We start from the raw sequence: 25,803 nt of genomic DNA on the forward strand, positions 1-25,803 counted from the left end.
AACAAACATTATTTATCACACAGATTTTGAAATCAGAAATCTAGGACTGGCTTAGCTATTTGGTTCTGACTCAGAATCTCTCATGAGGTTGCAGTCAAGATGTTGGCCAAGGCCACTGCCATCTCAAAGTTCTAGCAGGGCTGGAAAATATTTCCCCAATCTTAGTAATGAAGTTTGTGGATGACTATTGCTGGCTATTGGCCAGAAGCTTCAGTTCTTTACCACATGACCTTGCCCACAACATGGTACCTTGCTTTTCCCAGAGCAAGAGATTCAAGAAAAAGAAAGCAGGCAAATGAGAGAGCATTCAGGAGACACAGTCTTTTACAGCTAATCTTCGAAAAGATGGACCATCATTTCTGTCATGAGCCACTGGTCACACAATGAGGGAGGGGGACTCTCAAAGCGTGGGGAAATCTAATGACACGGATCCCTGGGGGATCATCTTGGAGGCTGGTGAGCATACTGTCCATCTTTCTAAAGTAAGACAAGAAGTCACAATCAGGCAAACACTAAGGCAATACCCTGCAGAAAAGTCTCAGAAATTAATTATAGCAAACCACTTTGGGGTGCATGGGTGTTTATTTAATAAACATTTAATTTATGGAAGTCACTGGGCTGGGCCCTCCGAGCACAGGCAGGAGTAAACTAAAGTGTATAGTGACTTAAGGCAGAAAACAAGAATTAAACCATGGAGAAGGGAGAGGGGAGGGCCAAGAAAGAGAGCTGGAATCAGGACTCAGTGACCTGTGGTTCTAAAACCCAGATATGTGTACATTCTCAGGCTAGGTTTGCTTCCCTGAGGCTGGACAACACCCCCAGAGAAAATAGAAGAGAAAATAGGAAGAGGGGAGAGATGGGAGGCAGAGAGACAATGACCTTAGCAGATTATCAAGGTATGGAATTTCACAATTAGATTATTCTTTCTTCAACTCGAATTTATCAGAACCTAGACAGAGTCAAGCAGATATCAAAGGTGCATAAGGAAAAATGCCAGAACTGGGGGGTTGGAGGGCAAAAGAGGCAGGTGGTTTCTTTAAAACCAAATTCCAGGACACTACAATTTGAATCTGTTTCAAAGTAGGAACTCTGAACCTTTGGTATATCAGAGCCCTATCCTGCCCACTCAAAACCACTCTTACATCTGTTATGATTACATTATGGAACAAGTCAAACCCTTTCCCCAATCAGCTGGTCATAGGTGTAACAGGAGCTTGGTAGGTAGTACCTTTCATTAGATTCCATTCCTACCTTCTCTCCCAAAAAACATCTTCACTTGCTCGTCAAAACAGATCTCTCCTGGGTCTATGGAAAGTCAATGAAAAACAAGTGATTCAGTTTCTTTGTCAGGATAAGAAATAAGATCAGCTCCTACCTATCCCGAAAGACAGGCAGGATACATATGAAAGCAATTTTACATTCTTCGGGACAGGGGGGTGGAAGGGTGGGGAGCGTGAAGTCCTCAATCCCAAGAATTCCAAAATATATAGCCACACTTTAATTCCAAGCGGCCAGGAATTAAAGAAAACCTAAGTTTTTGAGAAGCCTGTCAAGCCCGCAGGTGCACTCCCCAAATCAGCCAGCCCACCCAGGTGGGTCAAGGGAAAAAGTTTCCCCGACCTGATAAATAGACGAGGATAGTGAATTTCCTTTCCCGCGCCTTCGTCTTCCCCATGTCAAGGTGCTAGCAACTCCGGGTTGAGCACTCCAGCATCACATGCTGCCTGGTCGCACCCCATTTCACAGCGCCACAAACCGGTACCTCCCGCCTCCCTGAGGACTACAGCCCCCGGCATGCCTCGCTACCCTCTGAGGCACGTGACCTACTTCCTCCCCGTGTCGTGGTCACATGACTCGGACAAGATGGCTGCTGTGACAGCAGAAAATTTTGCCGCGCTGCAGAGCCTGCTGAAGGTAAATGTGAGGGGTGGGGACAGCATGAAACAAGCGTTTGTCCTTGGGCATTTGGGCGGATCAGGAATTGGGAATAAATAGACCGATTTGGACGAACAGCTCTGCCACTGCATCTGTGTGACACTAGACAGATCGTTGAGCTTGTCTGAGCTTTTTAAAAGCAGGAACAAAATACCGGATGGTGGGGTAATAAATAGATAACAGACTTGAATGCGCTGCACCAGTGCCCCGGACTAATAGTCTCTGGGACTAACTCTTGGGATGGGGCATTCGGGTGGTAGTTCCTACATTCGCTTTACCACTTCCCCATTTCATCCCACGGCCCCCACAAGTGCTTTGAAAGTATCAATAACACCGACAAACAGCATGACTGACAAAGAGAGGAGATACAAATGACCAATATCAGAAATGCAACAGAGCATATCACTAGAGACCCTGCAGATATCAAGGAAAGTAAGAGAATACAAGCAACTCTACACATAAATTTGACAATGTAAGAAAATGGAACAATTCCTAAAAAAAAATACAACTGGGAGCTCCCTGGTGGCGCAAGGGGCAAAGTCTCTGCACAGTGAAGCTCTGGGCAGCCACTGCAGCACAAGTACCATCCCCGGCCAGGGAGTTAGCCCACACAGCAAGGCAGACCTCTCCTGTATTGCCTGCTGCTCCCCTCAGCAGTGTACTTCAGTGGATCTGCCTGTTCTGCTCCCCACTCTGTCCCTGATGAATACACACACACCATCTCCGGCCTGCAGCCCAGTTTTTGTATGCATAAATAAAAGTAATTTTTTTTTTGTTTTTAAATACAGCTCCCCCAACATGAATTTGGCAATTTGAACAGCCTTGTAACTATTGAGGAAATTGAATTCATAATTTTAAAATTTCCAAAAACAAAATCTCCAGGTCTAGATGTTTTCACTGGAGAATTCTAAACAACATTTAAAGAATTAACTCTACACAATCTGTTCTAGAAAACAGAAGAGGAAAGAACACTTCCCAGTTCATTTCATACAGCTAGTGTTACCATGATACCAAAATCATGGTACAAAAACAACTACCACTGCAAACCAATATCCCTCATAAAAACACATGCAAAATCTCAAATAAAATAATTAGCAAATAGAATTCAGCAATATATGAAAAAGATTACTCACTATGATCAGGTGGGATTTATTCCAGGGGAAAAGCTTCCTTTTTCCTTTGTTTTTATAATACTCTTCTTTTTCTAGGTTCTTGAGGTGGGGCTTTAATGATTTGAGACTTTAATTTTCTAATGTATGTATTAATGCTATAAATCTCCCTTTTAGCACCACCGTGGCTCTGTCCCACAAATTTTTATGTTGTTTTTTCATTTCCACTCATTCAGTGTAACTTAAAATTTCCTTAAGTCTTTCTCTTTGCTCTATTGATCATTTGCAAGTGTGTTGTTTAAGTTTCCAAGTATTTAGATATTTTCTTATTATGTATGTTATGATTTCTAGTTTGATTCCACTGTAATTACTGAGAACACACTTTACGCGTTTTCAGTTCTTTTAAATTTAGTGAGGTTTATTTTATGACCCAGAATATAATCTATCTTGGTATATGTTCAGTGGGCACTTATAAAGAATGTATATTCTGCTGTTTCTGAGTAGAGTGCTCCATAAATGTCAATTAGATTGATTGATGGTGTTGTTGTTGAGTACTTCTGTGTCCTTATTGAATATTTGTCAAGTTGTTTTATCAGTTGTTGAAAGAGGGGTGTTGAAGTCTTCTGTATATTTATGGGTTTTTCTCTTTCCTTTCAGTTGTTTGTTTTTTGCTTCACATATTTTGCTGCTCTCTTGTTAGGTTGCATGCATGTTTAGAGTATCTCAACAAGTAAAATCTTTTATCATTATATATTGTCTGTTTCTGTCCCTGTCCTGGTAATTTTCTTTACTGTGCGATTTAACTGATAATATTGTTTCCTTTAAAGTTTTGCATGCTATATCTGTTTCTATAATTTTACTTTTAAACCAGTCTATATCATTACATTTAAAGAGAATTTAATTCAGACATATTTTTATCCGATTTTTATCCAATTATCAATATGTAATTATTAATATGTTAGCCTTAAATTTGACATTCCATTTTTTGCTTTGTTTTATGTTCTCTCATTTCTTTTTTTGCTTCTGGTCTACCTGTGGGTTATTTGAATAATTTTTAGACTTCGACTTAGATTTATCTATAGTTTTAAAAAATGCATTTCTATTTAATGCCTTTCCAGTGGTTGCTCTAGCTATTCCATTATATATACACAAAATTTATCACAGTCTGTCACTGTAATCATATCACTAGAGTGAAGTATAAATGTTTCAACAGATTATCTCTCTTTATGTCTGTTCACATTTCTTCTTTTTTAATATAATTGTTTTTGATATTCCCTCTACAAAATTTAGAAACTGAAAAGAAGGAAAAGCTGTTTACACTGTATTTTGCATGTCATGTCCTGTATTTTTCCTGAAGTTTCAGAGCTCCTTCTTTTATTGTTTGCTTTCTCTTTAGAGAAGTTCTTTTTGCCTGTCTTTTAAGCTTGGAAATAAGACAGATTGTATTAGTTTCTCTTCATCTGAGGCATCTTGATTTTCTCTTAATTCCTGAAAGATAGTTTTATTGAATGTTGGATTTCAGGTTGACACTTCTTTTTTCCCCAGCAAGAAAAATATACTTTTTCTTGCTTCTGTGTTTTCTGATATGAAATCTGTTACAGATAAGTTTTGGTTCTCCCTCATTAAAGATTTTTTTCATTGTTTACTTTTTAGAACTTTAATAATGATGTTTCTGCATAGATTCCTTGGATTTACCTGTTTGCATTCACTTAGTTTCTTGAATGTACAATGTTATATTAATAGCTAAACTTAGAAAGTTTTCAGCCATTGTTTGAATACTTTTTCAGTCTTGCTATCTTTTGTCCTATCCTTTCAGGAATCCAAAGCTTGAGTGATAGATTTTATATTATAGTCCCACAGTTCCTGATAGTCTGTCCATTATTTTCAGCCTCTTTCCTCTGTTCAAATTGAGTAATTTCTGTTGTGCTGTCCTCCAGTTCATTGATTCTTTCCTCTATCATTCCATTCTGGTATTGAACCAATCTACTGAACTTTTTATTTTGGATATTGTATTTTTCAGTTCTAAAATTTCTGTTTTGTTCTTTATGTTTCCTGTTTCTTTGCTGAGAATTTCCATGTTTTGTTTTTATAATTAAGCATATTTTCAGTTATCTATTGAAACATTTTAAGTGCTTTAAAATATTTTGTCAGATAATGTTAATATCTGTCATCTTGGTGTTGTCATCTATTGGTTATCTTTTTTAATTCAGTTTGAGATTTTTCTGGCTCTTGGTATGATGAGTGATTTTCATTTGAGACCTAAACATCTTTATATTACTTGCTGAGAGTCTGGATCTTATTTACATCTTTTGCTTTTACTGGCTTTCTCTGTCACTGCTCAGCAAGTAGGGGGAGGGAGTGCTTCCTTACCACCAGTTGAAGGTGAAGTCTGGGTTCCCCACTTGGATTCTGTTGACACCCCAGAGAGCCCCTTGTTACTACTGGGCAGGGGTGGGTGGGAGTTCTGGCTTCATGTAGTCTCCACTAATACCACATGCAGTAGGACAGGTTACTGATGGCAGGGATAAAGTCCCAGCTCCCTATCTTACCTTTTTGGACACTAATCTGGCAAGAGCATTGGGACACCTTGTTATAGCCTCACAAGGGTGGAAGTCAGCTCCCCACTCAGCCTTTGCTGACGTGGCTGTGGCCAGGGCCACAGTTCTTTCTGTGGTGTTTGGCTGGAGTAGGATCATTCTTTTCTAAAAAGTTTTGTCTTGCTGTCTGCTTCTTTCTTGGTCCTTTGGCTAGACAGAGCAAATATTTGTTGGCGGCTTTTTTTCTCTTCCTGAGCCCATTGACATTCTGGGTTGCCCTCTTTTTCAGCTGGAGGTTTTGGATATATGAACAAAAATAAAACCCAGGGAACTTAGCACCATGCCATGTCTTGGTTGTGAGGTCCAAAGCAGATGTGTGTCCTCTCTTTTAGAGTCATCTTATGTTTGTTTTCTATATCATGTCCAGGAATTTTAGTTTTGCTTAACTGGAAAAGCAGGGAAAAGTATATCAGCTACACCTAATCCCCAATTAGAAGTGTCTAATGCATCTTTAAATCTTGAACCTCAAAGGTATTATGCCATTATTGAGAAAATTTTGTGTTCTGAAACTTATTTTTCAGAATCTGAGTTTTTGCTTCCATCTGTGAATTAATTTATAGGCCTCCTCGAAAGATGTTGTCAGACAACTGTGCCAAGAGAGCTTTTCCAGTTCAGCCCTTGGCTCAAAAAAGCTCTTGGATATCACATGTTCCAGCCTGTCTGTGACCCAGGAGGAGGCAGAGCAAGTAAGTGTGGTCAGAAATGACCTTTGGTCACTGGGCTCTCAACTCGTTTGTCTTTTTCTTGGCTTCTCTGTCACTGCTACATCCAAGGAAGTCTAATGCCTGAAATGTTTGTTGCTATTATAGCAGATTTGAAATGGATGCTTTTATTATGTTAGTGAACTTAAAAAGCTATTGTCTTTAAATCTTCACTTCCTTATAAATGAGGCTTGGCTAAGAGAACTCTACCCAGAATATGAGTTCTTGACTATTTCCTTTTCAGACTTGTCACGTAGACAGTATGGATAAAAGCCAACCTTTGTGTGATTTTCTTTCCCAGCCTGTAGCTTGCTGATCCTGATAAACTGTCAACTGAATAGCTTAGTGCAGAATTTTCAGGGATTGCAGGCTGAAGCTCTGAGGCTGGAGTATAATTTGGGAGGATGTGCTGCTGGACCTTAGCTGATTTCAGATGGTGACCAAGAGGGAGAGCAAGGTGACTCAAGTTATGAAGCACTCACAGCCTTATCTTTCCAGGGCAAATATGTTTCTAAAACAGGAGTTCATCGAAAGGGGGCCTATGTTATTATTTTTCAATCTGGAGCTTTGCTCATTGACGTGAGCTACAGAACAGTAAAAGGTAGAGGATAATGGAATTGTGTTGGAGACTTGATTTACATTCCCCAAAAGCAGACCCTAAGCCAAGATTTAGGTGCAGGTAATAACTTGGAAATGATTCTAGAAAGCACAAAGGAGGGAGTGGGGATATCAAACAAGGAAAGGAAGTTAATAAATGGGTATTTTAATGAGCAGTTGCTGGGATCCTGTAGGAAACCATATAGAACACACCCCAGGAAGGTCCTCCTGGGTAGCAGGGAGGCAGGGACATATATCCCTTGCTCTCCCCCCTTCACCTCTAGGTTGTACCTCTATAGCCAAGCAGCCTTCTATGGCTTCAGAGAAAGCCCCAGGGCAAAGAATATTAAGTCCTAGGTTTAGCCAATCATTGTAATACCACAAAAAGCCATAGGCCACATTTGGCTACAGATTCACTTAGAAGGATATCGGGTAGATCACGGTATCCTAGTAGGGTAGTATCATGCGCTCCTTCCACAAGAGTCCACACAGATGGACTGCAGCTCTTTGTCCCCTCTCAGGTGACAGATTAGGGGCAAGGACATGCAACTCCTACCACCTTGGATTCCAGGCCTAAATTCCACTGGAACCAGTACCTCTGGTAACAATCCAATAAGCACAATTTCAGGATCTGGCAAGGAGCCTGCTGCCATACTCAGGACAACCCAAAGGTGTGGAGTCCTAGGGTGTCTAGAAGTCCTCCCATGCAGGGGCAGGGGACCAGTGCAACATGGCCTACAAACACACTGACTTTCCACTTGTGTCAGGTTACCAGGGGAATAGGCTAGAATGTAGACTGAAGGTCAGAGTCTCTGCAGCAGGAAAGGGGATTTAGTAGCCCTTGCTTGCAAGCAGAGAGTGTCTGGCAAGTGGACAACTTCCTATGTCAGCTGCTACACCTGTCCTCTAAAGCAACAGTCAGGTATGGAAGACAGAAGCATGTGGCATCTGCATCTGTGACAGAGGCCTCAGGACCCAGGGGATGCCCTTGAATGGCCATGCCAGGGTGTGGTACTCCCTTTTCCCCGTAGTGGGGTAGAGCCATGACCTCTGACCTCTGCCCTCTGCCCCTGAACCGTTTCTCCTCACTCCCTGGCTGCCCCCATCTGCCCTGCAGCTGCTCCAGGCTCTGCACCGCCTCACCAGGCTGGTGACCTTCCGTGACCTGTCCTCCGCTGAGGCGATCCTGGCTCTCTTTCCTGAAAATTTCCACCAAAACCTCAAAAACCTCCTGACCAAAATCATCCTGGAACATGTGTAAGTGCTTATGTCTTGAGGGTTCCTTGTAATGCTTCTGAATTGTATCTTGTTCTAGAAATAATATATTCATTGTTGAAAAGTTAGAAAGCACAGAAAAGTAAAAAGGAGAAAACCATAAACCCCAGGGTTAGCAGCATTCATTTCTTATGAAAAACCTTTTATTTTTCCCATTTACACATATTGAGAGAGGTTGATGATTTTGTTTCTGTTGTAACACAGAGGCATCATGCCACTTTATAACTTGCTTGTTTTCAGTTAACAGTACTAATCAGATCAGTAAGTATTGCAGATCGATAACTATTTACCTGAAATATCATTTTAAATGGCCAAATATATTCCTTTACATGAAGATATCATGGATAACTTTATTTATTAAGAAATTCCTTAGTGTGGGAATTTAGGCTGTTGGCAGTTTTCACTTCAATGGCCAATTTATGGAGCAAACTTTACCCATTACTTAATTATTTCTGTACTGGATTAAAAGCACTGGACATATCAAGGCTTTGACTTTATCAAGTTGGCCATCAAAAAGCTTTGGTGGTAGTTTGCTCCCCATAGGACATGGCGCTCCTCTCCCCAAGCCTTCACCAGCACTGAGGGATTTAAAAAAATTTTTTTTCCTAGTTTCACAAATGGCAAATGGTACCTCATTTCAAATGATATGTCTTTAATACTGGTGATGTCAAATGTTTATTAACCTTTTCGTTTCTTTTGTGAATGCTCCATTTCCCAATTGGCAAATCCTTTTAGACATATCCAATTTAAGTGGAATCAGTTAGCTCAGAAAATTAATGCTAACTAACAGAAAAGCTAATAGGAAACATGTGGCCTGTAACATAACTAAACTTAATAAATGCACCAAAAAACTGCTTCTTGGAGGGAAGCAGTTATGTGGTCCTTTCCTGTCAGGAGGTAACTACAGAGTTAAAAATCACAGATGGGGTGGAGGCCCAGGGCTTCCCCCATTATCTGAAGTCTCTAATTCTCATGCTTTCCCATTACTTTTTCTGCATATTTCCCTCTTCAACAGATCTTCCTGGAGAACAGAAGCCCAAGCAAATCAGAGTAAGTACCACGAAATGTGCCTCTTCCCCTTCACCCCTCCTTGCCAACCCCAGCTCTAAACCTGCTAGGACTGGAGTATTTAACCAGAAGCCAAGGTGAGCGATCCTAGCACAAATCCACAGTGTGCATTGTGTTTGTCTTGTTAATTTCACCTTGTAATTTTTTTTCTGATTATAAACTGAATATAATATAGTTGTTAAAAAAAACCACCAGAGGGCCTCCCTGGTGGCGCAGCGGTTGAGTGCTGGGTTGCAAAGCTGCCGGCGACCTCTGCGGCGCCGGTTCGATCCCCGGCTGCTCCCCAGCCACCGGAGGAGGGTCCCACATGGCGCGCAGACCTCTCCTGCCGCCCGCTGCTCCCCTCAGCAGTGTACTTCGGTCCTTCTGCCTGCTCTGCTCCCTGCTCTGGCTCTGGTGAATTCTCTCACCCTCCCGCGCTTCTGACTGTACCCAGTGCATGTATAAACAAAACGAACGAACAAACAAACAAATAAATAAATAAAAACATGCCTCTATAAAAAAAAAAAAAAAACCCACCAGAAATATCCAAAGCAGAAAGTGAAAGACTGAAAATAATTTTCAATCAGGAAAAAGTAAACCCTCATTGAGATGAGTTTGAAAGGTTGAATAAACATAGGTGTTTAATAAATGATCACTAAACTTATTCTGAGCCAGTGCCAGTGCTGTAGACCTCTGCCTGCATTAACTCCATTGGTCCCCCCAAAGGCCTAGGAGCTAGGCTAAGACCATTCCCATTTTACAAATGTGGAAGCAGACCCAGAATTTAATCAAGTGATAGAACCCATAGACAAGCCACGTCTCCTTGTCTCTCAAATGAAAGCTCTTCCCGCTAGTGTGGAAGCTACACTTTTCCTGAGACACAGGCCACGGCCCCTTCTTCTCTACCTGTGTCGTTTCTCATTCTGTCCTCACATCTGGAGGGCTGGGTGTTCTGGCAGAAGCTGGGAGATGCTGCCCCCGGCCCCATGAATAAGGACTCAGTGCAGGGGCACGCAGCAGTGGTGAGGCTTGTGAGGGGCCCAGTCAGGGAGTTGGGGGAGGTCTGTCTCACTCAGAGACTTGTTGGGGGGGGTTGTCAATGCATTATAGTGGTAGAGATCTCAGAGCTTCCCATCAGGGGGTGCAGGCTTGGTGAACATGGGGGCATAAGCTGGGAGCTGAACGGTCTCCTCCATAGTCTCCCTGCCACGCCTGGTGGATCTGGATTGGAGAGTGGACATCAAAACCTCCTCAGATAGCATCAGCCGCATGGCCGTCCCCACCTGCCTGCTCCAGATGAAGGTAGGTTGCTGTCACATTCCTCAGGAAGAAAGAAGGGGCACCCTGAGGGCCATGGAAGACAGGGTCCAAAGCTTGGGAATCTCTACCCTCACAGAGAATATTAGAATCCCCAAGTGCAGTATGTATTTATAATGTATGCGTGCACAACCATGCCAGGGACACTGTAAAACATGTCAAAGTAGATGTTTGTCAATAAGACAAACACAAAAGACACATTTTAAACATAATTTGCTGCTACCTAAAGGTGACTGTGTACACTGAGGGGAGTTCAGCTACAACAGCAGGGTGAGCCTTCACATTTCAAAGAGCCTCCTTGGTAATGTTTGCCCTCAGGGAGGCTGAGTTAGGGTGTCAGAGGAGTGTATGAACCATGGCTTGATACCCGCTGGTCACTCCCTGCAGACGGAAGCTGGCCAGGGCTCTGGGACACCTGCTCTCCCCATCACTAAGTGACTTCAGGCCTAGGCCTACTTGGAGGCCTAAGAACAGTCAAACTCGCAAGTCCAGGCAGTAAATAGGAAGAAGGGCAGATTTGATTTTGTGGCCATGTTCTCCTTTCAGATCCAGGAGGACCCCTGTCTGTGCGGGGACAAACCCTCTGTGTCAGCAGTCACCGTGGAGCTGAGTAAGGAAACGCTGGACACCATGTTAGACGGGCTGGGCCGCATCCGAGACCAGCTTTCTGCCGTGGCCAACAAGTGACCCCAGCGTGCTGCCGGTCTGAAGCTCGGCAGCGATGGGGAGCCTCCCAACCCCAGCTGCCCTTGCAGCAGCTGCAGCCAACAACAGATGGCGTGTTTGGGGCCAGCAGGCGGCGCCCCCTGAAGGTGCAGTTGGATTGGGAGGAAGATGCCATGCCCCCACGCTGTTCTCCTGGCCCGTTTTTTTTCTCTTTCTAAAGTCTGCAATCAGAACCTCCATCTTTGAAAGGCCCCTGTGTGCAATTTAATTACCGCTGAGGCTGGGTGAGGGAGCATTTGCTTTGTCAGCTGCCTCTGCATGGCTGATTGGAAAATCCAGGCCCAAATTGTGGAGCATGTCTAATAAGTTCCTTTCCAGCATCAGCTCTAATTAGTTCATTTCCAGCCCTGGAACCATGGAGGGAATCAGGTGGGTGATGCCAACAGCTTCTGCTTCTCTGGCAGAGAAGCCAGGCAGACCCACAGAGCAGGGCCTGAGATTGCGGCCCACCCCAGCCCTAAGTCCATGGCCTTCTCTCAGCTCTCTCAGCCCTGCTGTACCTCCCAGTCAGTGTAGGAAGTCTGAAATGGGTGCTGATTCCCTACTTCGTGAAACGGGGGGGTGGGGGGGGGCTTCCTGGACACAGGGCAGCCCAGAGTAAAGTAAACAGGAGTGATTGGAAATAAATAACAGTTCTAAAACCTTCATAATTCTGGTCACACTTCTTGAGCTTCTGTCTTTAACCTGAGTTGTGGCCTGAGCAGCACACCTCTCATTTGTAAGATGATCCAGCTTCCTAATTCCTAGCTAATAAGCCCCTGACCATGGATAACCTTAAACCAGGCATATGACTCTTGCCACCTTCCATGTGTTTGTCATGAAGAGCAAAAGACAGCCAGGTTGACAGTCTGTGTAGCTGTCACCAGAGTGATGGTGAAAGCAAGGCTCAGAGTTTAACCAACCAGTTCATCTCTGTCACATGCCTGAAAAGTCACAAGGACTCTGTGAAGACACTTCACCTCCCCGATCCAGATCACCCCAGTAGCAACAGCCCAGAGCTTACTCTCTGGATGCTTTGTCTTAGCAGCTTCTGAGGTGGTGTGTGCAGAGGGGGTGGGGTGTAAGTAGAGGAAGTAGAGCCCCAGGTTCAGAGGATGGGCTCTTGAGCCAGGCAGCCAGAGTTGGGAACCCGCTCTGTTTCCAGTGGTAGGTGCTGGATTGTTAAGCATCAATTCTCTCCCACCTGGTTTTTTTTTAATTAAATGGGGATAATAATAGTATCTATTCTATAGGACTTTTGTGAAGATTAAATGGTACAATGTACCTCAAAGCACTTAGCGATGTTATGGGAAATGGGAAGGACTTGCTAATGTCAGCTTTGATTATTAAGGAAGGTAGGAAGCTCTCTGCATTCATTGCTTCATCCACTATAGGAGGGTTGGTGTAACCATAAGTGTCATTATCAACAAGGAAATCAACTCGTGCAGGTTAAGTCACCTGCTGGTAAATGGCCTCATTAGGATGTGGGCCCAGATTTCTCTCGCTTTCTCCCTCCCACACAGGACTCTGCAAAGGATGTGAAGCTCTGTGGCTTCAGCTTCCTTTGGAAAACCTTGGAGCTGAAGTAGAGATGTGAGAACTAGCTTCTGTTTGCCTAGTGAGATAGGAGGAAAGTCGAGAAAAGCAAATTCCAAGCTTTGCCACTTTCTGATATCCTTTATGCTAAAATGGCAGTTCTTAACCCTTTGCGAAGCTGATGAAAGCTCTGATTCCTTTCTGTAGGAAATGAACACCAGGATCGTATGTTAAGTTGCCCAGTCTGATAGCCGAGGAAGTTTTATCCCCCAGCCATTCCAGACCTTGCTCGTTAGTATTGCAAGTTGTTGCCCAAGTTGTTCCCTTCACTTAGAGGTGAGGCAGAGAAGCCCACTCTGGAGGCTTTCCCGAGTCCAGGGTTAACACAAAGTTAGCTCCTCAGACTTACCTTTAGAGCTCTTGACATTTCCTCAACAGAAGACTGGTTCTCCATGGAGATTAGGGTTCCCTGGCACCAACCAGAAAATACTATTAGGACAGTTGTTAAAGTGACAAGGCACAGAAAGGAGAGCAAGAGAGAAGTTGTATGAACGTCAACATTGTGCAGGTAAAAGACAGTATAGGAATTGTCAGTATTTGGAAGTCAACAATGACAGTTCTCGTGAATGTTCAGCTACTGAAAAACTTCTAAAATGCCAAGTAGTCAACGATTGCTAGATGAAAATCTTTTTAAAAATAAAAGCCCTCTCTCACTTTTGATAACATCTCAGCTTACTGAACAAAATAGTGGAGAGCCTCTTGCACCCTGGACTTACTTCCTGGAAACTGGTAAATGCCAGACCACAGAACTAGATGAATGACTGTTGCATGGAGCACCCACTGTGTAGAGAACCAGCTAGTGGGAGGGGCCCAAACATCTGGCCCTCCTGCCATTTTCTTGGCTGTTGGTATCAACAGCCATGTGACCTGAGACAGACCATGGTGAAATAAAAGTCTGCCTAGTCCACTGAATGATCAATGAATTGAGAAACACTTTGGAGTATCAGAGGGTACTGGGGTCATTGTTATAGATGTGCTGGGGGGTGACAGGAATCTGATAAAGGTCCTCCTTCAGGCTGTTCATTGGCTTATTCAACTTCTGGGAGTGAGTCATAGTAGTAGGATATTAATTTGAGTCTGCTTTAACAAAATTCCAATTTTCCATGGTTTATTTTGTTTCTCATAAAGAAGTTTGGGCTGATAGAAGGTTTAAGAGACTGGATGCTTCTGCTCCAGAGACCCAGGTTCCTTCTACCTCGTCGCTTCCCCAACTACCAACTGTTGCCTTCATCCCTGTGAGCAGGGCCTGCTCACCATTATATTCTAAGCCTGCATCCCAGCCCCTGGGGAAGGAGGAAGAAGAAAAAAAACACGAGTCATCCATTTCCACTCATCTCCAGCTGGCTACAATCACATGGTACAACTTAGGTACAAGGTAGATTGGAAAATACAATTTCTGACTGGCCAGTCACATGTCTAGCCAAAATTTGCAAGGCCGGGGAGTAAGTCTCGTAGTATAAAAGAGAAACTAGAGAGAGACAATTGACAGACCCAGTCATAAACACCTACTTGGCTGAGTACAGCTCAGCGTGGCTTAATTTATCAGTTGCTTTCCTGGGAACAAGCTTCTTGGAGGAAGAGAAGAGAACAGAATGTCTGTGTGGGTGGGTGTGTGGTGGTGGTGAGGGGATAGGGTGCCTCTTAAGGGTGGAGAGACGCCTCTTCACCTTGGTATCTGTAGTAGCTCACAAGGCTGAGCACACAGTAGGCTGCCCACAGCAGTAACTCTTTTTTTTTTTTTTTTTAAGATTTATTTATTTATTTATACAAGCACTGGGTACAGTCAGAAGCGCGGGAGGGTGAGGGAATTCACCAGAGCCAGAGCAGGGAGAACAGGCAGACTGATGAAATACACTGCTGAGGGGAGCAGCGGACGCAGCAGGACAGGTCTGTCGCACCATGTGGGACTCTCGCCAGTGGCCAGGGATCGAACCGGCGCTGCAGAGGCTGCGGGCAGCTTCACAGCCCAGCGCTCAACCGCTGCGCCACTGGGGAGGCCCAGTAACTCTTCATTTGGGTCTTACTTTCCACAAGCTCACAGAGGTCATTTGATCTGTATTAGTAAATGATGGTTGAATTTATATCAAATTGATTAGAAAGGCAGAGTGATGGAATTCAAGTTGACTTGAATTCCTCTTGCTAAATCTCTCAGCAGTATCCCTCTTACACCCCAGGTGATTTCATTCAAACACCTGCAGTGGTATCCGTGGCAACTAGGACCCTTCTCCCCTCTTGCTGCCATGCTTTCTGGCCTTAACTCACTGGGGTCTATGAGTGTGGGGATGTCTGCTCACAGAAGTCTCCTGGCCACGGTAATTTTGCTTGGGTAAGAGGAGGAGCAGCTGGGAGCCCTGGGGGGAGAGTAAGAATCTTCTGCCGCAGAGGTTAGGGACCTACAGGGTGAAGGTCATGCGTTCTCTTCAACTGGAGGAGGAGGCAGCAAAGGAGGGGGCACCCCTGAGCCTGAGCACACACTTCCAGGCCTTGCTGTGCACTCTTTCTGGAATGTCTTTCTTTACCTTACGAACTCCTGTTCATCCTTCCATATCCAGCAGTATCTAACAGGGGCCCTGGAAGTCAACTCATTTCTCTTACCACACAGCCTTTTACTAGTCTATATTTTGCCTTCCACCCACCCCCATCCTACTGTTTACCACTGTACCCCCAATACCTAGACTAACAATAGCATGAAAGCTTCCTGCCACCTGAAGAAATGAGGTTCTCTTTCCAGGGTCACTCCTACAGAGGTCACTTGTCACTCGTGAGCCTTCTTTGGTGAGCCAGGACTCATATGCCCAAAATCCACTGCAGAAGGGAAACACGGACCTCTTCCTCACCTGGGTGCAGTAGGTACTTGCGAACCAGGCCCAGCAGATGGCGCAGTTGCTCTCCTTATGGTCCCACCCTGGCCTAGGATGGAAACAAAGACCAGGAAGGAGTGGGGAGGGTGTGGGTGTGGGCAGGCTTCTCCTAGAACCCTGGCAAGAAGAGACACTTACTGAGAAGCCTGCAGATCCAGGCCCCTTCATTTATAGGACTCTCTCCCTTAGTCTCAGGGTAGTAAACACGAAGGAGGAGGAAGAGGGGCATGGCAGGTCCACCAGGGAGCCCATTTGTGCCTGTGCTCAAGACCCAGTCACAGAAGTACCCACTGTCTCTTCATTGCTGCTATCCCAGAAATCCCAGTGCTGGTGGGCCCCAACTCTTCTGAAGAAGGTTTTGTTCATGGAACCAAAAGTCCAGTTCCCAGCCCACAGGCTTTATCGTCCTGAGTGACCAAGACGGGAGTGAGTGTTCAAATTCAGGTTGGCTTGGAGCCAACTCTCAGTTTCTTCATTGCTTTAAAAAAGCAATTAAGTTGATTTTTCCTGACAACACAGAAGCTGTCCAGTCCAACTTCAAACACCACAGACACCTCTGCTGGGGCAAACCCTCCTGCAGGCCAGGAGACTCCTCAGTTCTCCTCTGAGAGTAGGCTGGTTGTGATGGGTAGGGGTGGGGTGGCGAGGGCCCTTGTCTTCTCTCTCCTGGTTTATTCCAAAGGCCTCCTAAATGGCTTCCCTGCCTCCAGGCTTCTCATCCTTCTCTCTGCCCCATCCTCCCCATTGTGGCTGCAGGTGTTTTTTTAAATGGAAATCTAATGCCACTCTCTTGCCTTTAATGCTTAAATATCTTCTCGATGTCCTCAGAATGAAAGGTCAAACTGAGAAATGTCATTCGGTGCTCTTTATAACTTGATTTCGGCCTACGTTTTTAGTCTCATGAAACAAGATTAAAGAAGGCACAATAAACAGTGTGAGTTCAGGGACCAGAGAGATGGGCCTGGGGTGGTGATTCTGAACAGCTCTGACTAGGAAGAAGCGAAGCAGGGGACAGGGTGAGGAAGAAAGAGCCAGAGGATTTATGGTCAACATCGACCAGTTCTTGACCTGCCTTTTCTTGATGACAAAGACTGAGTTGCTTGCTGTATTGTCCACAGCTCCTGCTGCCTGCCATTGTACATGCTCGGCGAGTGTTTGTTGAATAAATACAGGCATGAATGAGTGAGTGAGTGAATGTATGAATAAATGGTCTAACAGGCTTTAGGGTTGACTGACTGGCCACTCCTCTGTCCCCCAGCCACTGCCTTTTGCCTATAAGGGGGTATACCTCTTTCTCTCCCACTGCTGCCAGGCCAACCTCCTTCCCTGCTGGCTTGGCTAATTTCAGAGACTGGAAGGGACTCTGCTAGAGGGGGGTAGGTGGAGGGAGGGGTTCAAGGAGGAGAGAGATTGTCTCAGTTGGTGCAGCTGGGAACTCAGCTCAAGGGCGAGGTATTAGCAGCACTGAGGGGGAAATCCCAGCACCTGCTGTGCCTGGACCCTCTCTGAATGCTCTGTCCTAAACCTTGCACAAAGTCACCTGGCTGTAGGGTAGTCACTGTTTTCCCAGTGCAGCCTCTGGTTAGCCAAGAGGCACTGGTGTGGCTGCCCGGCCGTCTGTTTCCCAGGATGCCCATCTCTCGGGCACAGATGTTGCACAGCCAGTTCTCCCTGTCCCATGTCGAGCAGCCGCCTGCAGAAGACGCACTCTGCTGCAGCCTCCGCCTGGTCTCCCTCCTGACCCCATTTTCCACATCCGTCTCCTCCACTCCTCTCCAAATGGTGGTTTCACTTCAGTGTTCTCCAGAAAGAACTCTTTCCTGATTGGCCTGCTCAGTCACCTTGCAGGCAGAAATTCATGGCATTTAAAGAGGCGGAAAACTCCTCTCTTTGCTCTGTTGGCAGCAACATCGATTTTCCTACCATCCTCCTTGTAGTGCCCAAGGTCACCCTCATGGTAACCTGTCACCTGGAATACTGGACCGACCCCTAACTGGGCTCCCTGTCCTGGGCTTGTCTTTCCCCAAGTCCAGCCTTCACAATGCTCCCGTAAAGTAAATTTGTTCTTGTTTTATCCTCCAAACTGGCACCACCCCTTCCTGGTCTTCTGCATCTCAGCAGTAACAGCTCCAGCCAGCAAAGTGCAAGACATCACTGCCTCCTCCGTCTCCCTGATGTTGCCCCATCCTCACCCCTGTCAATCCACCAGCAAGTCCTCTTGTTTCTGGCTCCCAAATAAAGTTCCATCGGTTCATTTCTCTCCATCTCTGCACCAGCTTATTTCCGAGCACCTCACTCCTCTGTGCCCTCTAGAGCATGATGACATCTGCTGACCTCAGCCTCCTGACCTCATGTTCCTTCCTTCAACACTCCTTTCGCATCAGCCTTCCGACAGTTCCAAGGGGCCTGCAAGCAGTTTCCTGCTGCAGGGCCTTGGCACTTGGGGCTCCCCCACCCCCACCCTGCCAGGAACACTTTCCCTCCTTTTCATGAGACCAGCTTCTCATCTCATCGTTAAGGCTCAGCTACAATAGAAAGTCACTTCCTGAGAGAGACTTTCCCAGGTTATTCTCTCTAAAGAAGATTCCTCCTTTTCTTCTCCACTACAGCATCCTGTTCATTTCTTTCCCACTCCCCAATACAGAGTCTTATTAATTGAATGAATGGATGCATGTCCTTGTTTAACTTATGGTCACCTGACTGGGCCATACCGTGATTAGATGAAACTTGTCTTTCTTGTTCAACACGATGTCCTGGGACTCCAGCACAGGCCTGCACAGAATATATGTCCACGCCACCTCTGAGGCGGAGGCTCCAGGGCCCCGGGTCAAGGTGTCAAAAGCCTTCTGAAGTGCCTAGGATTGGGGAAGAGGGAAAGAGGAGCATCTTCATCCATCCCTGGGGAGCAGAGGGGACCCGCAACCCACCAGCATCTCCCTCCAAATAAATTTTCTCCATTTCCAATCTCCTAGATATAATCCTTCCAACTCTGCTACACTCTTTTTTTTTTTTAAAAGAGGCATGTATTATTTATTTATTTGTTTGTTTGTTTATCTGTTTGTTTATACAAGCACTGGGTACAGTCAGAAGCCTGGGAGGGTGAGAGAATTCACCAGAGCCAGAGCGGGGAGCAGAGCAGGCAGAAGGACCGAAGTACAGTGCTGAGGGGAGCAGCGGGTGGCAGGAGAGGTCTGCACGCCATGTGGGACCCTCCTCTGGTGGCCGGGGAGCAGCCAGGGATCGAACCGGCGCCGCAGAGGCTGCGGGCAGCTTCGCAACCCAGCGTTCAACCGCTGCGCCACCGGGGAGGCCCAACTCTGCTACACTCTTAAGGTGGGTTTTGATCTTTAAATCCTCAAAACATGTTCAGTGCCTCCTTTCCAAGCCCTGTCTTGGCAAACAACATGGGGTGGGGCCTTGGCATTTACTGTCCTGCCTTTGGCCTTTGGGATCTCAGTGATGAAAAATGTTTTCATTTTAGTGTCAGGTTCATTTTACTTAAATTTTTAAATTGGGAATACAATCCCAAGATCAAAAATATCAGAGGCATGAGGGCCCATGATGGAATCTCTCCCACTCCGCGGCCCCAGCCCCCTCTGGCGCCTGGCTTGTCCTTCCCTCAGCCCCACCTGCTCAGCATGTTCTCCTGGTCCCAGAGTTCAGGGGCAGGAAGGCTCAGAAGCAGGATCTCTATGATCCGGGCAGACAGGCAAAGGAGAGTCCTGGAGCCCTCGGTGGCTTTTCAGGCTTTTATTGAGCTTTTTACGAGGCAGGGGCCCCCCTGGTGAATCTTCACTCTTTCTGGGCTCACTGGCATTCTCTGGTGGTGTCTCCACTGTCTCTGCTGCTTCCACCACTGCTATTCTTTCCACTCTTTTCTACTGGCGTCCCTGTGACACCACCCTTATAAGCCCAGGCTCAGCCCAGGTGTGCCCACTTATGCATGCCCACACTCTGCTCCAGGTGCCTGCCATCAGGCGTGCGTGTGGGACCGCAGGAATCCATCATTAACGTTAATGGCAGGAGTGCGGGAAAAGCCTGATAATATTTCACTTACCCTACACAGAGCCGCACACAGCTCCAGCCTGCCCACTTCCTGCAGTTCCACTGTCTGCACAAGCTCGGGTTAAGGACCCCTTTTATGGGACTCTTACAGTCCCCCTAAGAGGCTTCCCCATTCTACTTTGTCCACTAAAATCCATTCTTTACCAAACTATCTTTACCAAGCCCTTCAGGGGTGTCATGCAACCCCCCCAAGCCCTGTAGGTTCATTATCAGCTCTTGCAGTCGAAAAGAGAATTCTGGAGTCTTCAGTAGATACTTACAGACCTCTAATGCTGAATCAGGAGATGGACCAGATTTCTCTTCCAGCATGTCTCTGGCTGTCTCCTCTCTCTTGTAGTCATGCCTCAGAATGATGCTGCCCTTATAGCCACTCGCCCCTCGGCACAGGTGTCCCCCATTTACATCTGCGCATGCCCCGTACTCTCTGGATCCAGGTGTCCGTGATTACAGGTCTGCGTGCAAGGTGGAGTCAGCCAAAGAGGCTAATGGCAGGAGGGTGTAAAAAGCCTCATTTAAAAAATTAAAATTTAAAATTTAACTCATTTACCCTATACAAGCTGCTACAGGGCAGGAAGAAGGGCAACCTAGAGCCCCAAAACTTGCCCACTCTAAATAGGTTCTGCCATCTGCCACATCAAGACAAAACATATAAGACATTTAATGGAAAGGAACTTTAATATAATTAGTGTATAATATGGAAAAGCCAAAGAATATAGTTTCCAAATGAAGCGCCCAAAGTTACCTGTCCCCTCGTGGGTAAATGTCCTGTCAATCAGGATTGGCCCAGAGCAAGGCCCAAAAGCCTGCCACAGGACTAAAGCACCTTCCAGCAGGGACCCATAGAAAAGGGTCAGAAGCAGACAAGTCTGGGTGGAAAAGAGCAAAATCAAAATCAAGATAAAAGCTGCCATGGTTAACTTCCCCACGGGTCTCCCACCCACATCTGTTCCAACCAGTCCAGGACCAAGAAGCAAGCGCAGCTTCTTCAAGTGTCGCTCTGCTCCTTGTGCCTTCTTCAGCTTACCTTTTGGCTTTCCATCCTGCTTCCTTCCCTTTCAGTCTTCTCTCCAGCTTTTTCTTATCCCTGCTCAGCTCCACCCGCCCTTGGGTGGAGGAAACTGTTCTGTTCTGTTCCCCATTCTGTCTCTGGTGAATGCTCTTGCCCCCTGCACCTCTGGCCTACACCCCAGATCTTGTATGCACAAACAAATAAAAATAAATCTTTAAGAGACAAGGAAGTAAAGAAATGGAAACTCCCCTTTTCCTGGGGAGCACCCTGTTTCAAACCCAGTCCAAAGTACCCCTCAGACACCTTCCACACTGGCTTCTTGGTCCTTAGCACATTTGCTGAGATGTTCTCCTTGGGTGTGGTCTGTCTCCTCCCACTAGAAGGCAAGATCCAGGAGAGCATGACCCTTCCTTGTCATTTTCACTAAGGAGAGCCCACATTCTAGAACTGAACTCCTTTCTCTGGAGAGCCCCACAGGATCTGTATCTTGATCACAATCTAGGAACCTTTCAGCAAGCACTTTCATTAGGTGGGAGGTCCAGTGGCCTCATGGTTTTGGATTCTGAAACATAGAACCAACATTCACAAATTGGAGCTGATGGGCTCCTCTCTCCCCAGTGTGGAATTTTCCTTTGATTTCCTCTAACTGCTCCTAGCCCAGCCCCCTCCAACTGCCCCATGGCCAGGCCCCTCAGTCCAGCCCTGCCTTCCTTGTTCTCAGTCATCAAAGGAAGGTAAGATGTGCTCAGGAACCCCTGAACTAGTCTTGTAACAGGGTGGTTTCAGGAGATGGGGCGTTTCCAAGTTCCCTGCCCCACTCAAGGAAGGGTGAAGCTCAGCAGGGATCTTGGAAATGCCCCATCTCCCAGGACCACCCTGTTACAATCTGAAATAAACAAAAGGAACTAACAAAGGGACACAAAGCTAGAAAATATGGAAGGAGGGGAACCAGCTACCAGAACCCCATCATAGAAGTAGGGGGCCCGTGCCTCTGAGGATGCCCAGCCCCGACTCCTGCCATCCCAGACACTCCCAGTGAAGCTTTCCCAGTGGTTTCCACTCCTAATAAAGTCTGGGATTCTGGGGGCAAGTCCTGAAGGCAAGTCTCTTATGAACACCAGTTTTGCCTTGGAATTATTGAGGAGTTAGGGATGAGGAGGAGGGGGTCTGAGCAGCTCACACATTTCTTTACTTCCTTGTCTCTTAACGATTTATTTTTATTTGTTAGTGCATATAAGATCTGGCGTGTAGGCCAGAGGTGCAGGGGGCAAGAGGATTCACCAGAGACAGTGTGGGGAACAGAACGGGCAGACTGACTGAAATACTCTGCTGAGGGGAGCAGCAGGAGAGACAGGAGAGGTCTGCTGTGCCATGTGAGTTAGCCCGCTGGCCAGGGATAGAACTCAGGCTGCAGTGGTTGGTAATAGCTTGATAGAGCTCAGACTTTAACCCCTGCGCCACCAGGGAGGCCCCCACTTCCTTGTCTCTTTATCTTGCCCTTGACCTCCTCCTCAGGATGACTTGGAAGGAAGAATAATAGCTTGTTTTTGTTTTTGTTTTTGTTTTAAAGATTTATTTACCTATGCATACAAGAACTGGGGTACAGGCCAGAGGTGGGGGGTGTGGGAGAGGATTCACCAGAGACAGAGTGGGGAACAGAACAGGCAGATTGACCGAAGCGCACTGCTGAGGGGAGCAGCGGGCGAGCCAGGAGAGGTCTACTGCACCAGGTGGGTTCCTCCCTCGCTGGCTGGGAATCGAACTCACACTGCAGTGGCTGCAGATTGCCCCATAGGCTGCATCCCAACCCTTGCATCACCAAGGAGGCCCAATAGCTTGTATTTTTGAAACTTTGCTATCAGCCAGACCCTATTCTGAGCATTTTCAATGCTTAGAATATTAAATTCACACAACTTTGTAGAGTAAGAGCTATTATTATCCCTATTTGTAACAGATGGGAAAACTGGGATCCAGGGAAGTTAAGTAACTTGTCCAAGGTCACAGAGTGAGTAAAATGAGAACTGGATTTGTTCCAGGCAGTCTCACTCCAGACTTCGTGTGCTTTACCACCCCAGCACTTGTCACTGAAGCAAGATAATCAACGTGAACAAGTCTTGTTAAATGTGACACCCCCATATAAGAATTCATTATTAGTCATCTTCTTCTTCCTTGGCTCCCAGCATTTCACAATAGTATTTCCATACCAGGGCTACCCAGGTACCCAGATGGGAATCCTGCCTTCTGGAGACAAGTGCCCAGCACACAGCCTAGCACAATAGTCACACAGACATGCACACAGCTCAGGGGAGCTGTTGAGGAATGACTGAAGAGTTCCAAGATGGTGGAGGAGCTGGAGCTCCCAGCTAGTTTATCGATTATTCCATTAGCAATAAAAATAGCTAATGTTTAATGCATGCTAATTACAGGTCTGGCATCATTTGAAGAATTTCAGGTATTACTGGAAATGTTTATCCAGATGGCCCCCAGAGGTCCCTGTCTCCAGACTCTCCTTATTTAGTCCCCTCCTACGTGGAATTCGGGCTGACCTGTGTGACTAAGAGAGTATAGGATGGGAGTGGAATGCATGAAGTCCCCACATGAGCCTGCAGATGAGACAACACCAACAAAGAGCTGACTGCACCCTCATGAGAGTTTCTGAGCTGGCACTGCCCACTGGAAATCCCTTGACTTCCTGTCATGTAAAAACTGGGAGAGATGATAGTTATTGATGTTCCTTGCCACTAACTTTTGAGGTAGCTTGTTAGGTAGTAATAGATAACTAATAGATTTAATCATTGCAACAGTGCTATAAAGTAGATCCTCAAATGGCCCAAAAGTTACATAACTAGCAGGAGGTGGAGGCAGGATTTCAGCCCAGGCACCGGCCCCAAACTTGCTTTCTAGAAGGCCACATGATGGTGCTTGTGTTGTAGGACATTTTCTGAAGGATATAGCAGACCACAGCCCCAGGCTCCCCCAAACTGGCCGATTCTCAATATCTCCTTATTAAAAATAAGGACTCCCCGGGCCTTCCCTATATAGCTTGACTTACTAGGTCTAAATTAGGGCCTTCTACTGATGTGGCATCAAGACTTACAAATATTCCCAGAACACGACACCTATCCCATTACTAGATATCATGTTTCAGTGACTCTCCATGGTTTAACCCACAGAGGGTCATTTCCCCCTCCTGAATCAACCTGCTATCATTTGGATGTTCCTCCTCCATCTTGAGCTAGCCACCTGGAATATGTGGCTTCTGAAATCACTGCTATAAGGCAAGATAATGAATGATAATGTGACTTTTTTTATGTCAGTCTTGGAAGTAACTTACATCACACGCACACCCATTCATTGGCTGGAGTCCAGTCATGTGACTCTAATCCACCTGCAATGGAGGCTAGAAATGTGAAGAGCAAATGATTATCAAGAAAACCTCATATACTGCTGCCACGCCCATTATCTGGCCTGTAATTCTGTACTGTTTTGCATATGTATATGTACCTGTTGATGCCTCCATTGGATCTACCTTGTTTGAGGTCAAGAGAAACCTTTCATTACTGCCCTAGAGGGCTGAGTACTTAGCTGTTGCTAAATATGTGTTCTTCTAGGTAAAGTGATGACACAGTAATTGCCAGGAAGGGAAGAGGCAGTAAGACACACGGGCTGACAGGCCCAGGTATAGATCCTGACTTCAACACACCCTCGGGAAGTTTTCTGAGCCTCAATTATTTTGTCTGTAAAATAGAATGATGGTGATGATAACTGCCTTATGAAGACGGTGGGGATTGAATCAAGTGATTTAATATATGAATTACCTGCCACACTTCATGTAACACAGCAGAGCCTCAAAAGCCGTTGTGACTGTCATCTAGTAAACCAGAGGTGTTAAGCAGAATAAGCTCTCAGAGGTCTGTGAGTCCTTAAAATCATATGCAAACATTTAAATCTGCAAAAATACACAGTGACCTTTTCTTACTCATCGTTTCTTATTTATAAACGCACACATTTAGTATTGCTCGTTGCAAAATGCTTAGATGTTCCAGATCCTGACAGCTAATGCATATGAAGTGCCTCCTACATGCTGGGCGCTGCTTTGCGCTCCCATTTGCTTGGCTCTCAGGAAACCCAGGAGGTAGCTATTAGCATTCTCATGCTTCTTGTCAGATGAGGAAACGAATTCGCAGGGAGACTGGCTTGTCAAGGTCCCACAGCCAATGGGCAGCTGAGTTGGGTTTAACTCAAATCCAGGCAGCCTGACCCCACTGCCTATAGCCACTCATGTCGGTGGTTCTCAAAATTTGCTACCAACCCCTGAGGATCCTCATTCCCTGGGAACTTATTGGATATGCACCTTCTTGGGCCTCAGCCCAGATCTACTGAATCAGAAACTCTTTGTTTTAATGGGTCCTGGGGGTGACCCCGATATGTGTTGAAGTTTGAGACCCTGCACTCTGCTCATGCTCTATCTCTCCTCCTCCAGTGCCCCGCTGGTACCTCATGGAGAAGCTGCAGCTTATTACATGACCAGAGGAACACTGTCACCTACTCAGGCCACCTGCTGAGAGCCTTTCTTCCTGCATCTGATATCACAAATATCAAGTCTTTGGTGCAATGCAAATTTAAGTATTGTGTTAGTAGGCGAGCTCAGTAGTAAAAGGAGTACCCAAAAAGGAATTTCTCTTCTTTGTCCTGTTGGTGTCCTACACCCTGAGTGCTCCTCAAACTGGACAAGTTGGCCATCAGAACTGCTCAGGGGGGCCTCCCTGTGAGCACAAGGGTTAACCGTCAGCACTATGAAACAATCTGCAGGTATTGCAGCATGAGTTCAATCCCCAGCCAGGGAGGTGACTCACATGACGCAGCAGACCTGTCCTGTCTCACTTGCTGCTCCCCTCAGCAGTGTATTTCAGTCAATCTGCCTGTTCTGCTCTCCGTTCTGTCTCTGGTGAATCCTCTAGCCCTCCCACCCCCACACCTCTGGCC

General features: G+C 46.0%; 2 protein-coding genes and 1 long non-coding RNA gene across 5 annotated transcripts in view; 1 reads left to right on the top strand and 2 right to left on the bottom strand.

Moving 5' to 3' along the window:
- Positions 1 to 1,780, bottom strand: part of PRR5L (proline rich 5 like) — a 150,872-nt gene extending 149,092 nt beyond the window's left edge. For all 3 annotated transcript variants that reach the window (XM_037522450.2, XM_054699268.1, XM_054699265.1), the window contains exons 1-2: positions 1,621 to 1,780; positions 1,252 to 1,305 (exon numbers count right to left, since the gene is read on the bottom strand). The gene's annotated coding sequence lies outside the window, so the exon portion shown is untranslated. The remainder of the gene's footprint in view (positions 1 to 1,251; positions 1,306 to 1,620) is intronic.
- Positions 1,781 to 1,827: 47 nt separating this feature from the next.
- COMMD9 (COMM domain containing 9) lies at positions 1,828 to 13,477 on the top strand. The gene is made up of 6 exons (XM_037522454.2): positions 1,828 to 1,914; positions 6,202 to 6,327; positions 8,057 to 8,196; positions 9,230 to 9,264; positions 10,463 to 10,566; positions 11,128 to 13,477. The coding sequence occupies exons 1-6, from the start codon at positions 1,864 to 1,866 to the stop codon at positions 11,266 to 11,268; spliced, it is 597 nt and encodes a 198-aa protein (XP_037378351.1). The 5' UTR covers positions 1,828 to 1,863; the 3' UTR covers positions 11,269 to 13,477.
- Positions 13,478 to 14,655: 1,178 nt separating this feature from the next.
- LOC129146578 (uncharacterized) lies at positions 14,656 to 20,175 on the bottom strand. The gene is made up of 4 exons (XR_008553458.1): positions 20,069 to 20,175; positions 18,455 to 18,598; positions 15,720 to 15,792; positions 14,656 to 14,935 (listed from the first exon to the last, which is right to left on the bottom strand). It is a non-coding gene; the product is annotated as an uncharacterized LOC129146578 (long non-coding RNA).
- Positions 20,176 to 25,803: the final 5,628 nt, after the last annotated feature.

The sequence above is a fragment of the Talpa occidentalis genome, unplaced genomic scaffold (genome assembly GCF_014898055.3).
Source record: "Talpa occidentalis isolate TD23 unplaced genomic scaffold, MPIMG_talOcc4v2.1 talOcc4.3, whole genome shotgun sequence".
Classification (NCBI taxonomy): Eukaryota; Metazoa; Chordata; class Mammalia; order Eulipotyphla; family Talpidae; genus Talpa; species Talpa occidentalis.